The 15,179-nt window shown below is 40.6% G+C and overlaps 1 protein-coding gene across 1 annotated transcript in view; it reads left to right on the top strand.

Annotated features, from left to right (window-relative positions):
• Positions 1-12,710, top strand: part of LOC147035219 (extracellular calcium-sensing receptor-like) — an 83,896-nt gene extending 71,186 nt beyond the window's left edge. The window contains exon 8 of the mRNA XM_085864343.1: positions 12,244-12,710. Coding sequence (XP_085720469.1) covers positions 12,244-12,710 — 467 coding nt within the window. The remainder of the gene's footprint in view (positions 1-12,243) is intronic.
• The last annotated feature ends 2,469 nt before the right edge of the window (positions 12,711-15,179 follow it).

The following is a 15,179-nucleotide window of genomic DNA, read 5'->3' as shown; positions in this document are numbered from 1 at the left end:
CTTAAAAGAGAGACTATATAAAAAAGTCACACAACTCGGTTCACAACAATGGTCATCTTTTATTCAGGATATTGTGGATAAGTATAATGACACGATCCACATGTCAACGAATATGAAACCATCAGAAACTTTTACAAAATTAAAATATGAAAAAGAGATTAATGTCAGAAAACCTAAGTTCAAAGTTGGTGATATCATAAGAATATATAGGTGGAAATCTCATTTTGAAAAAGGTAATATTACCGATGGACGAACGAACTTTTTAAAATTGTTTATGTAATCGATTCGGTTCCTTGGACTTATAAGATATATGATTTAGAAGGGGAAGAGATTTTAGGTTCATTTTATTCACAGGAATTACAAAAGACAAAACTAAGCAGATAATACCCATGTGAGCAATGGGTTGTCCCTTCACTCCCTCCTACTATACACCTTTGTGGACACTAGATGGCCAAGTCCGAGGTATATAACAGTATACAGTAAGTCCTCGCTTTTCGCAAGGGTTGCGTTCCTGGAAAACCTTATGATAAGCGAAACTGTGTTAAACAAAACATATTTTCCCATATAAACCAATGTGTTAAAGGGTGGATGTGTTTTTGGCTCGGAATTTTTTGGACATAAACACAAATAAACAAAACACACTCCTCAAGTCGTGGAGACTTACCCCGAGGCTGGAGGAACGGAGTTGATTGCGGTGGACAAGTCACACTTGCGGAGTGGCAGAATTGTCCCCCTCTTCACTTGACACTGTGCTGTCACTTTCTTCACCAGCAGGAACGGTCTCTTGGCAGCTGGTTGAAGGAGCATCCTGGATGGTGTATGGAGTTGGTGCTGCATCTTTTGGCTTGAAAAATGCATGGAGAGTGGGCTGGATGGCTTTCTTTTTCTTTGCTGCATAACGTTCCTTGTAGCAACAAAGGGCATCATAAACAACACAGCTAAAATCAGTGCTCCTTTCAAGATTTGGATCTTGCTCGATAACAAATTCTGTGGCACATTCAAACGAGCTGAGGATTTGGCTGAGGTTTTTCATGGTGAGATGCTCGGATGAAGGTGTCACAGCATCTTCTTCTTCCTCAAGAGCCCACTGCTGTTCCAACTCCATAAGATCTTCATTGCTTAAGGGTTCTGCATGAGACTCCAGTAAATCATCCACGTCCTCTTCGTCAACCTCTTCAAACCAACCTCCTGCACCAGGTCTACAATTTGACTTGTAATCAACGGAACATCAGCAAACCCCGTGAAATTTTGGACACACTCGGGCCACACTTTCTTTCACACAGCGTTCATTGTGGAGGCACTCGCCTCCGCCCATGAATCCTCAATGTTTTCCAAAGCCATTTTTATGTTGTATGTTCGCCAAAACTCCTTGATTGATAGCTTGTCCTTATCAGTTTTTTTTGATAAGCTGCAGCATGGTATGCTTAACATAATAGGCTTTAAAAGCAGCAATAACTCCCTGATCCATAGGCTGTAAAAGTGAGGTAGTATTTGGTGGTAAAAATACTACCTGCACGTTTTCACACCAGTCTTCCATGTGCTGAGGATGGGCAGGAGCATTGTCTACAAGCAGCAAAGATTTGTTGTCAATGTTGTTCTCCTTGGAGATACTTCTCAACATGATTGGAGAAGTAATTGATCACGTAATCGTGGGTCAATGCCCTAACAAACGACGCGCTTTTTCTTGTATCACAGCAAGAGGTAAAGGCATGCGACGTTTAGTTTGATCTTCTATCCACACACATAATAAACGCTTCATGTTGTGCATGGCACCATCTCTCATTCTCGTTAGCGTCGTTGCACTCGAACTGGTCGCAATCTGTGATATTTTCTTTATCTTTGCCGAACGTTGAACGATCGAATATACAGTCAATGCAGCGATTGCTGCGCGCGAGGTGAACGAGGTGAACGAGGTGAACCCTAACCTTCACCTCGTTCATGTCTTTTAATTATATCCAATTTCACCTTCAATGTGACAGCCTTTCGTTGTATCTTGAAACGAGGTGTGCTCGGCTAAAGACTTGCGGGTCGCTTGGGATTCATACTGGAAGGTATGCAGGCGAGCGTGAAGAGAATATGTACAGTACAGCATACAGTACATGCGCAGTAAGGTGAAAGTGTGTTTATGCCCATCCTGTGTGATTGTTGTTTTTTACAGGCAGTTTGAAACTTTTTTTTGCGTTTTTCCTTGCAATGACATTACGATAGGCATAAAATGTTTACGATAATTGAAAAATTCGTCATTAAAACTAAATTACGAAAAATCGAAACTACGATATGCGAACTTCCGGTTAGCGAGGACTTACTGTATAATGTGTGTCAAGGGGGGGCGTTCTTAGATCTGTGAACCCCAAACACAGAATCCTCAACTGAATAGTCAAGGCTTAAATTTTGTTTGTTGATGTGTGTGCGTGTGTGTGTGTGTGTGTGTGTGTGTGTGTGTGTGTGTGTGTGTGTGTGTGTGTGTGTGTGCGTGTGCGTGTGTGCGTGTGTGTGTGTGTGTGTGCAATGGGAGTAATGGGTTGGCGCTTCACTCTCTCCTACTATACACCGTTGTGGACACTCGAGGGCCAAGTCTGAGGTGTATAACAGTATATAATGTATCAAGGGGGACGTTCTTAGATCTGTGAACCCCAAACACGAAATCCTCAACTGAATCGTCAAGGCTTAACTTTTGTTTGTTGATGTGTGTGTGCATGTGTGTGTGTGTGTGTGTGTGTGTGTGTGTGTGTGTGTGTGTGTGTGTGCGTGTGCATGTGTGTGTGTTCCCCAACCCTCACATTCAAAATCTCAACTCCAACCCTCACATTCAAAATCTTCACCCCAACCCTCACATTCAAAATTTCAACCCCAACCTTCACATTCAAAATCTCAACTCCAACCCTCACATTCAAAATCTTCACCCCAACCCTCACATTCAAAATTTCAACCCCAACCTTCACATTCAAAATCTCAACCCCCCACCCCAACCCTCACATTCAAAATCTCAACCCCAACTCAATCCTCGCCCAACACAATGTCTTTTTCAAAATGAGATTTCCACCTGTATATATTTTTTACATTTTTTTTCTCTTCTTCCAATTCTGTCTTTTAAGGCTTTCAGGTTTGATAATGTAGAAAGGGGGAGTAAGCCTGTACTTTCTTCCCAGAACTAACAATATATTTTTTATGTTTTTTTCTCTTCTTCCAATTCTGTCTTTTAAAGCTTTCAGGTTTGATGACGTAGAAAGGGGGAGTAAGCCTGCACTTTCTTCCCAGAACTTTCTTGATCTTGCTCCCATCAAGCACCATCCAACAAAGAACTACATCGATAGGTTTAGATCGCAAAGAGTGATAGCATTTTAAGTCTCTAAAATAAACCCAACTTTCCAAGTCTTCAAGGTATAACCACATTCCTGTTGAGTTTCCAAGATATGTGTCACATTGTGAGTTATCAAGCCAGAACCCACATTTCAAGTCTCCAAAATAAAACCAACTTACAAAGTCTCTAAGGGATAACTCATTTGCTGATTTTTTTCAAAATTTGTGAGTCTCCAAGGTTGGTCCCATATTTAGAACCTTCTTGGCAGAACCCTTTTCCTGAGTCTCCAAGGTAGTTATTTAAACCATCAAGGCAGAACTCATTTACTGATTTTTTCAAAATTTGTGAGGTCACCAAGATCGGTTTCATCTTTAAAACCACCAAGGATAACTCATTTACTAATTTTTCAAAATTTGTGAGTCTCCAAGGTTGGCCCCATATTTAGAACCATCTTTGCAGAACCCTTTTCCTGAGTCTCCAAGGTAGTTATTTAAACCATCAAGGCAGAACTCATTTACTGTTTTTTTTTCAAAATTTGTGAGTCTCCAAGGTAAAACTTATATTCTGGCTCATCAAGTTATAACTCGTTCAGTGGGTATTGTCTTGATAACTCGCAATGATTACTATTGCTGTAAAACTCTTTTTCAGGATTTTGCTGGTCTCCAAGGTAAAATAACTCTTTGGTTGGGTCATCAAGGACGAACTCGTTCTGTGGGTCTTGGTCGCTCATAAGGTCTTCAACCAAGCCAACAATTTCGCCCCAAGTTGTGGCAAAATCGGTATTTTCATATTGTATTTCAGATACAATTTCCTGTGAGAGAAAATAATAATGTATTGATTAAGTTATTTAATTATTAAATGAGTCGATGTCTAAAAGGAACTGAAAATAGGAAAATAAAAATCTTACCTCAACAGATAAGAGGTTTGAATCCAGTTCATCAACTTGAAGGTTTAGTTCCATACAAATAGTCGATCTGCAAGCAAGCTCATCCCACTCAAGGCCTAGCTCGTTCTGTGGGTCTTGGTCACTCATAAGGTCTCCAAGGTATAACTCGTTGGTTGGGTCATCAAGGACGAGCTCGTTCTGTGGGTCTTGGTCGCTCATAAGGTCTTCAACCAAGCCAACAATTTCGCCCCAAGTTGTGGCAAAATCGGTATTTTCATATTGTATTTCAGATACAATTTCCTGTGAGAGAAAATAATAATGTATTAATTAAGTTATTTAATTATTAAATGAGTCTGCTTAAAAGGAACTGAAAATAGGAAAATAAAAATCTTACCTCAACAGATAAGAGGTTTGAATCCAGTTCCTCAACTTGAAGGTTTATTTCCATACAAATAGTCAATCTGCAAGCAAGCTCATCCCACTCAAGAACAGTACAGCACTCCATTGTCAAAATTTTAAAAAAAAATAGAGTCTGGATTGAAACTTTTAGAGAGAAAGACCGGTGGGGGTGGTTTCCTTTGGAAATTCCCTGGGCAAGCCCAGGCAAGCCTTCGTTCGGAAATTTTTCAAAACCATAACATTGTAGAATTTTCTCGTGATTTCTTTGAGTCAGGGATAAACTGGAAATGATGTAAGAGCAGGCGGGGCTTAGTAAAAGTGGGCGGGGCTTAGGAAAAGTGGGCGTGGCTTATTAAAATATCTCGTGAAAAGTGAGCGGGGCTTAGAAAAAGTGGGCGGGGCTTATGAAAAGTGGGCGTGGCTTATGCAAAAATAATCTGAGGCGCAGGAAGTGGTCAGATGAGATCATTAAGAGAAGTATATCATTTCATAATGGCACAAAAGGGGTATCTTAAAAAATATAAAGATTCAAATGTTTTGTTTTTAAATATTTTAGATGGGGATTATTGTGCAAAAAAAATGAAACTATTGAAAGAATTTGAGAATGAACAAATCTTTATAGGTTCAATGAGTGAGCTCAACAATATGCATTGGTTATTTGAAAAAGAGTGTCCCTCGGCTTACATGTTTCAGATATTTCTTCAGAATCACCTTTAACAACTCACATTACTACTTTTCTACTTGAACAAATCTTTATCTTGTTGCATTGGTTATTTGAATAGAGTGCCCCGTGGTTAAAAGGGGAGACAAATAAATATACCTTGGGATAAAAAGGGGGTTTACTTTTTAGGGGAAAAAATATGAATCGCTGAAAATCCCCCATTCACTTACATGGGGAAAAGTGAGCCAGAATCAGTATATTCACCCTACTCCTGTCACTCGCACCACATCATGTTTATCATTTTTATAACTTGGTCAAAATTATCACATTGTCGCATCCTTGACGTCTGAAACAATCTACATCGTCAAATACCTCTCGCGAACCATTGTCGTCTTCAGACTTGTTTAAAATTAAATAATTATAAGCAAGACAAATATAATTTATCCTTCAAAAAACATACAATATATTCCCCATTAAAATATATACAACATATCTTATAATACAATGTTTGTTTGAGTGAGAGAGTGAGGGGTCTTGAATCATCTGAATGCTTCTTTCCTGTTAAAACACACATCCACCCACAATTATTCATATAATATAACAGACGTGTGAATACCTAAGGAGGTACCGGAGTTTATAGTATTGTCATTTAATAAATAAATCCTAACTCTTATCTGTTTGTTTCAGTCAGAGAGAAAAATAATTAATTAGTTGGGGTCATCTCTGATGACTGTTTGGAACAAGAGGCAACATATCTGCATTTTCTTCATGATTGACACTGTAAAAGCACCAAACACACATTTCAAGAGAATAAACAGTGTGTTTCAGAGAACAGGCAGTCTCATTTAACAGCATCGTATTTTATTATGTATAATACCTTTCATATAAATCTTCAAAGATCGTTGAAACATTGGGTGGAACAAGACGCAACATATTTGCGCTTTCTTCCTGATTGATACTGTAAAAGCAAGATGCACACAGCTCAAGAAAATACTGTATTTATGAGAACAGGCAGTCTCATTTGACATCATCGTATTGTTACGAATTTGGAATTCGATTGCACACAACATACAGGTTCCTTTAGTCAGCTATGTCGATAAGTGCTTGTTCCCTAGATAGCTCACCTTCCATTGGTTAAATGTTTAGAAATCGATTTTATGTGCTGTGGATCGATTTAATAGTTAGGGAATGAAACAATGGAGACGTCCCTTCCTCTTCTGCGAAGAGGAAGAAGAACCCTGCCATCCCGTGATTCATGATGTCAACAAGTCCCTCCCACCCGTGGTTGAGAGGGGGATGGAGCATGAGGGCAAAAGTCATGAGTCACACCGGCAGCGGGGGAAGGGCGGGAGAAGGATAAGAGCAGATCCTTTCTTGGTTCGTGTGCAGAGTTGGAAAAGGGAGTCGAGGGTAGTCGTTCAGCAGACCTTCGGGTCCTGTTTGGCTTGGGTTAGGGTTGAGGCCTTCAGAAGCTTTTTGCTTCGGCTGGCTCAGTGAGCTTCGGCTGAGGCCTGGCTCGGGAGGAGGCTTTTTGGAGGCTTTTTGCTTTGGTGGTTCAGTGAGCTTCGGCTTCTTCTTGGCTCGGGAGAGCTTTTTGCTTCGAGCTGCTTTGATTGGAAGAGAGTTGAGCTGGTCGCTTGACTCGAGCTGTGAGTGGCTTCTTCTTCTTCTTCTTCTTCTTCTTCTTCTTCTTCTTCTTCTTCTTCTTCTTCTTCTTCTTCTTCTTCTTCTTCTTCTTCTTCTTCTTCTTCTTCTTCTTCTTCTTCTTCTTCTTCTTCTTCTTCTTCTTCTTCTTCTTCTTCTTCTTCTTCTTCTTCTTCTTCTTCTTCTTCTTCTTCTTCTTCTTCTTCTTCTTCTTCTTCTTCTTGGTTCGTGGAGCTCTTTGTTGTCCATTTTGGTTCCCGGCTTGGTGCGACTCATCGACCTCTTCTTGGAGGTGGTTCCTTGGGGAAGTGACGCATCGATGGGAAGGATCGGTGCCTCGTCTCACCAGCACGTGTTGAGAAGCACGGGAGGATTCGCGGGAGCTCGGGAAGGATCACGGCTCACGGCGATTGGATCCAGCTCGCTCTCGCTGGAGCCCGGGTCCGAACAACTTGAAGCCCACACGAGGTGGAGAGGTTCAAGATAGGTTCTGGGTTTCAGCTCACCTGTCCTCCGAGCTGGAGCTCGTTATTAAAGGCCTCAGCCACCATTTCTTGGGTGTGTGTGTGCATGCGTGTGTCTGTGGGCCCGTCTAATAAGAAGGAAATTGTTAAGTGCTTCGTGTAATGCAATGTTTGCATTGCATTTTGTATAGTCGGAATAGTTCTGCTCTTACGTGCTTCCCTAGTTCCCCATTATTATTAATAAATACCCCAATTGTTAAATGTTTTCAGCTCGTCGCGTCGATTCTTTCATTGACTGAGCATTTTGTGTGTTGGGAGTTAGCCGTTAATTTGCCGTAAAAAGGGGACATTTGGACCGACGGTTCTCGGCGATTAAGCCATTCGGAATCGCGCATGGGACATGCTCGCCTCGGCGGTTTGTTCCGTCCGAGATCTGTCGAGTGTGGAATACCCCGGTAGTTGGATCATGTGGGTATTTAGGTACATTGAAGATTGGCAATCGACCCTACCCCACGTGATCTGCCAATTGGCGTATTTCGGTTCTTGTACAAGGACCCGTCGCTCGGAGTTTTCCGGGCGGCGATCTATATTTCGGGCGATCGGTTGGGCCGACTCGACTGGTGGCTCCATTCAGCGCAGTCGGTTGGCGGCCGACGCACCGGCCCGTAACAGTATTTTATTATTTATAGTACCTTTCATGTAAATCTTCAAAGAACGTTGAAACATTGGGTAAATTCTGTGTCTCCATCTCGGAGGCAGGTTAGTTGTGTCAAAAGTCCACAGGGTAGTAGGGTCTAAAGGGAGGTGTTTGACAAAGTAATGTGTTCCAGTTTGAAAAGGAGAAACATGAGTTTGCTTAAGCGAGTGAATATTGCAACTTTGAGAAATGGGACACATTACTGCGTCAAACCCTCCCTTTTGACACAACTCACTATGTTCTTGAATGATGTCCTCCCGGAGAAGTGGGTGAGTAGATGTGGACTAATTGTTTGGCCAACTTGTTCACCTCACCGGTCCCCATTGGACTACATTTTTATGGTGGTATGTAAAACTGTTGTTTATTTCTCAAAACCACATTCTTTGGATGAACTTATGGCTCCAATTACAAATGCAATTCATGAAATTACTCGGCAGCAACGGTAGAATGTTTTCAACAAGTTGGAAAATCAGGTTGAAAGATGTATTTTGAAAGATGGCATTTATGTTGCATCCCAAAAATTTGATTGAACTGTATGGATTATACAGTGCCTTGAGAATGTATTCACACCCCTTGACTTTTATCATATTTTGTTGTGTTGCAGCCTGAATTTAAGATGGATTAAAACATTTTTGTCACTGATCTACATGAAATACCCCATAATGACAAAGTGAAAACATGTTTTTGGAAATTATTAAAAAATCATGAAAAATGAAAAGCTGATATGTCTTATGTCAATAAGTATTCAACCCCTTTGCTATGACACTCAAAATTGAGCTCAGGTGCATCCAATTTTCTTTTGTCATCCTTGAGATGTCTCTACAACTTCATTGGAGTCAACCTGTGGCCCATTCAATTGATTGGAGATGATTTAGAAAGAAACACACCTTTCTATAAAAGGGCCACAGTTTACAGTGTATGCCACAGCAGAAGCTTGACCATGAAGTCCACTTAACTGTCCGTAGAATTTTGAGATCGAATTGTGAGGAGGCATAGATCTGGGGAAGGGTATTAAAAATTTCTAGAGTGTTGGAAGTTCCCAAGAGCACAGTGAGCTCCATCACAAGGAAATGGAAAGAATATGGAACTACCCAGAATCTTCCTGAAGCTGTTTTCCTAAAGACCCTACCCCTGAAGCATGGTGGTGGGCAGCATCATGCTAAGGGGATGATTTTCAGCAGCAGGGATAGGGAGACTTGTAAGGATAGAAGAGGGAACAATAAATGGAGCCAAATTCAGACAAATCCTTGAGGAGAACCTGCTTCAGAGTGCAAAAGACCTCAGACTGCGGCAAAGATTTATGTTCCAAAACGACAATAACCCAACCATACAACCAAAGCAACACTGGAATGCCTTCAGAACAAGAATGTGAAAGTCCTTGAGTGGCTCAGTCAAAGCCCAGACTTGAATCCAATTGAGAATCTGTGGAAAGACTTGAAGATTGCTGTTCACTGACGATCCCTATCCAACTTGACAGAGCTTGAGGAAATCTGCAAGGAAGAATGGGAGAAAATCCTCAAATCCAGATGTGCAAAGCTGATACAGACATATCCAAGAAGACTTGAAGCTGTAATTGCTGCCAAAGGTGCTTCTTCAAAGTATTGACTCAGGGGGTTAAATACTTATTGACACAAGGCATGTCAGATTTTCGTATTTAATTAATTTGTAAAAAATTCTAAAAATATCTTTTCTCTGTCATTCTGGGATATTTTGCGTAGATTGGTAACAATTTAAATTTAATCCATTGTAAATTCAGGCTTCAGAATTCAGGTAAATTCAGACAAAATGTGACAAAAGTTGAGGGGTGTCAATACTTTCTGAAGGCACTGTAAACTTGATGAATTACACTGAACAACAAATTTCAAAAAAATTTTTTTACTGGAGATGTGTAAAGTGATTAAGACTAATTTGGGGACGCTGATTTCAAAAATCATAACCGTTTTGCTGTATCACGTCAGGATTTTCAGGAACAGAAATATTCCCATTGCCTAGAAGTCAGGATTTCAATGAAATTTACATATGTCTTTAACATGTCTATTTCGTACAATTGTTGTTAACTTGTGTTATATTTCTTTCTTTCAGATAAAGATGTGTAGGCGTTCCTGTACCAATCATCCTGACAACTTCTGTTATGTCTGTGGTCGGTATACCAAAAAAGATCAACAGCGAAGTATATCTACAGCAGTGAAAATGAAGGCCGCCTACTTTCACTACTTCGGGTGTAAGGTGGGGGACCAAGAACAGAGCTGGGCACCACACATCTGCTGCACAAGCTGTCACACAACCTTGACTCAGTGGTTGGTGGGCAAGCGCGCGAGCATGCCATTTGCGGTGCCCATGATATGGCGTGAGCCGCAGAATCATCATGATGATTGTTATTTCTGCTGCACAAGCATCGCCGGCTTCAACAAGAAGACTAAAGGTCACATCAAGTACGCTGACTGCGTCTCTGCTCGTAAACCTGTGCCTCATGATGACGAGAAGCCCGTTCCAACACCTCCAGCTGATCAGAACATAGCTGTAAGCAGTGGTGAAGAGGATGGTGATGATGAACCTTTTGAACCCGACACTCAAGAATCACACCTTCTGAACCAGGGAGACTTAAATGATCTTGTAAGAGATCTCTCGCTGTCAAAGGCGAAGGCAGAGCTGCTTGGATCAAGGCTGCAGCAGTGGAATCTACTTGATCCTAACACCAAGATATCCTTGTTCAGAGCACGTCACAGAGACATGGCTGAGTTCTTTGAGATGGAAGACACGATGACATTCTGCAGTGACATCAACGGTCTGTTGAAAGAACTTGGGTGTGATCACGATCCTGCAGACTGGCGCCTCTTCATCGACTCGGGGAAGAACAGCTTGAAGGCTGTTTTGCTCCACAATGGCAACGAGAAACCATCAGTCCCACTGGCTCACGCGTTCGGCATGACAGAGACCTATGAGACTATGCGGCAGCTGCTTGATTCCATCAAGTACAATGACTTCAACTGGCACATCTGCGGAGACTTGAAAGTGGTGGCGCTGTTGTTAGGGCTGCAGTCAGGCTACATGAAATACATGTGCTTCCTTTGTCTCTGGGATAGCAGAGACGACAAGAATCACTGGACGAAGAAAGATTGGGAAGAGCAAAAAGAGCATGTACCTGGTCGACACAACGTGAAGCATGTCGCCCTTGTCGACCCAGCCAAGGTTTTCCTTCCACCACTCCACATAAAGCTCGGCTTGATGAAAAGTTTTGTACGGGCAATGGATCTGAATGGGCGTGGGTTTTTATACCTCAAGGAAAAGTTTGGCAACACCTTGTCGGAGGCCAAGATCAAGGCTGGTGTCTTTGTTGGACCGCAAATCCGACAGATTATGAAGGACGAAACTTTTCCAACAACTCTAAACCCCAAAGAGCTGGCAGCGTGGAGGAGCTTCAAATCTGTGACGGACAAGTTCTTGGGGAACGAGCGCGCGGACAACTATGAAGAAATAGTGCAGCAGCTGCTGGAGTCCTTCAGGAAACTTGGCTCCAGGATGTCCCTGAAAATCCATTTCCTACACCAGCACCTGAACTTCTTCCCTGACAACTTGGGAGCAGTCTCGGACGAGCACGGCGAGCAATTTCACTCATGGAGACGCGTTACCAAGGGCGGCACAACCCGAACATGATGGGCGATTTCTGCTGGTTCCTGCATCGTGAAACTGACACAGAGCAGCACAAACGCAAAGCCAAATGCCTAAAGCATTTTTAATTACATTCTAGTGGAGTTTTTCTGTAATTTCTATAATTTTGAAGCATTCATGATGAAATAAATGAATAAATGAATTTTTGTAAATTTCATTGAAATCCTGACTTCTCGGCAATGGGAATATTTCTGTTACTGAAAATCCTGACGTGATACAGCAAAACGGTTATGATTTTTGAAATCAGCGTACCCAAATTAGTCTAAATCACTTTACACATCTCCAGTAAAAAATTTTTGTTGTTCAGTGTTATCCTTTCATGCACCATTTGTAGATAAAGTTTTATTAACATGTAATTAATTTTGAAGGAATGTTGTGTGCAAATTTTAAAGTTTTGTAGTCTACATTATTTATTTCCAACTTCATAAATCAAAACTGCAATGTAGCAGCAAGTTCAGTATTTATTATTAACTGCTTGTTTATAAAGAAAAATCACTACTATGAAGGTTTCTTGCACCACAGATGGATTACAATACAGATTTACAACAGCATGGATGAAAACTTTGCACACCTTGATTGCCCTTTCACCTGTGCCACAATTTGCTTTCTGTGTGGCTTGGGCAGTTTTGGGAAATATTCGGGTGAATAAGAATTTTGAGGTTCGAATTGGAGTCATTGTTTGGGAATGCATTGCGCAATCAAGAGCATGGGCAGTATGTGCAATTGTTTATCTGATACTTTTAGCAATCATTTCCCTTGTCCTGGCTATCAAAGCCCAAAAACAAACACAAAATGAGGAGCTCAAGTTCATCTCTTACAGCCTTTTATTTTGCTTTCTGGTTGGCATGGCTTTTGTTCCTGCTTACAGTAGCACTCAAGGGATGTTTGCTGTTGCTACGGAGATTTTTGCTATTGTTTCCATGGGTTTTGGTGTTCTTGGATGTATTTTTATTCCCAAGTGCTATTTCATTTTATTTAAAATAAAGTGAAAAGGATTACACTTTTTGTTTATACTATTATGTATTGATTTATTTCTTTGTCTCAAAACGTGAATAGATGATAAATGGGGTTTCTGGGATGCCCATTCAAATGAATGGGGAAAAGGGAAAAACCTTCTGATCGAAGCCCCAAAAGCCCAAAATAGGAGACTCATTTTCGCTCCACCTATCCCCTTCCCTCCCATACAAGCAAATGTAAAATTGAGACTCCTTTCCTCACCCTCCCAAACAAGCAAATGTAAAATTGAGGCAATGAAAGATTGAGGCTTACTGATTAAAGCACTTCTTTCCTTTATTATTTTCATTCCACTCAAAGAGCGAACCAACGAATATTTGTCCATGTTCGACCTTAAGGAATAACTTAATTTTCTTATAACATTCATTTTCATCGAGTATATTCACAAAGAATAACTTGGAACTTGGTTCAAGTGTCTTTGTTTTGCAGAAATGCTCAAAATCATTCAAAGCAAGCTGTTTTAATTTGAGTCAGTCTGGAGTCAGCCAAGTTCCCTCGCCCGAAGCAAAAATGCGACTCATTTCCTATGTGAGACACACCCCAAAAAAAACCCCATTGTTTTCCTATTTCATTGACGTCATCAACTTGTCTATTGAAACCAACTTGCCGAGTGTGTTTTATTTCGAATATGGAGTGTTCAGATTATTACTACAACCTTGCAGATCAATCGTTTTCACAAGATGAAAGGTGAGATCCTTGTTTTATATTGAATTTTATATATTCATTATTTGTTGTTTTATACAGAATTAAATCACGACACAACCAATACTTATTGTATGTCTTTTTCTAATCGGTTGTTCCCAATAAGAACATCATTGATAACTGATCTGGAACACGAGGCGTTTGCATATCACGACGAGTGGCAAAAAATGAATGACTTCCTTAAAGACATTCAATCGTTCAGAAGAGAATCGAATGACATATTTAGATCCTTGTGGAGGATCTCTAAGTCTTACTCACGTTGTTGTTCTTTATCTTCTTCTTGTGGACTTTTTTGTTTCACAGCCTACAGTTTTCATCAAAACTTCCTGAAACTTGGAATATATATGTAAAAATACCCTGCGCAGACAGTAACCATCTCCGATTTTGAAAATTCCTCCTAGAAAAAAAGTTATGACGTCAAAATATCTCCGCTAATGGAAATCACCTAAAAAATTATCTCCGAAACCAGGCAAGATTTTTGAATTCTGTTTACGGGAATCGAACAGGGCATTAGCAGAGATGAATTACTGCACACGGGATACATCACTATGACGTCATATCATTTTTTTTTGACGTCATTCCTATTTTTTGAAATTTTTTTGTTTCACAACCCAGAGTTTTCATCGGATCTTCGTGAACCTTGCCAGGTGTATGCAGAAAGCCCACGCACAGGTAGTAACCATCTCTGATTTTGGAAATTCTTCCTCGAAAAAAAGTTGATGTCATAATATCGCCGCTAATGGAAATCGCCTATACCATTATCTCCGAAACTAGACAAGCTGTTTGAATTTTGTTTGCGGGAATCAAGCCGGGCATTAGCACAGATAATTTATCACAAACCTGATACATCACAATGACGGCATATTCGTTTTTATGACGTCATCATTAAGAGGATGAGGATCTTAGCTCATTTGATCTTGTTGTTGGCTGGAAAGAAGTTCTCTCACGTCTTCTGACCTTGAATGAGTTGAGTTGAAGATGAGAAATTATCCCTCTGTCTCTGTGTGTGTGTGTGTCTGTGTGCTTGCATGTGTGTGTATGTGTGTGCACATGTGTGTTTGTGTGTGTATGCGTGTGTATTTGTGTGTATATGTGTGTTTATATGTGTATGTGTGTGTGCGTGTGTGTTTGTGTTTGTATGTGTGTGTCTCTGTGTCTGTGTGTGTCTCTGTCTCTGTCTTTGTCTCTCTCTGTCTCTCTCTCCCTCTGTTTCTATGTCTCTGTCAATATCTCTCTTGAGTGTTGACTCATTATTATTATTATTATTATTGTTATTATTTTCAGTTTAAACACCTGTCTGGATGAACCAAACACACAACTTAATCTTCTGGAGGAATCTGACATGACACTCAATCTTCTGGAGGTAAATGTTATATTTATTATTTTATTAATATCATAATATAATCATCTCTATATACTCTAATTGCTCTTCCCTCTTTGTTTTGAATAAAATATGTTGACTGAGTTTCAAAATCACAAACCATCAGACTGCTGCGAAAGAAGATTTTGTTCAATGTTTGTAATCTTGTTTTATTATATATGCTTTCCTTATAATTATCTGATTTTGAATTACAAGAAAAGAATAAAGGAGATATAAAGGTGGGTGGTTGGGGGAGGGTTAGGGTTGGGGGGGATGTGGTCATTCAGAGCGAGTGGCTTGTGCTTCGTCACCCTGAGTGAGTGGTTTGTGCTCCATCACACTGAGTGAGTGGTTCGTGCTCCGTCACCCTGAGCGAGTGGTT

The sequence above is a fragment of the Eptatretus burgeri genome, chromosome 1, assembly GCF_056783735.1.
Source record: "Eptatretus burgeri isolate ZD-2024b chromosome 1, Ebu_testis_v1, whole genome shotgun sequence".
Taxonomy (NCBI): Eukaryota; Metazoa; Chordata; class Myxini; order Myxiniformes; family Myxinidae; genus Eptatretus; species Eptatretus burgeri.
The sequence above is the reverse complement of the archived record's forward strand: the minus strand, read 5'-3'. Positions and strand labels throughout refer to the sequence as shown.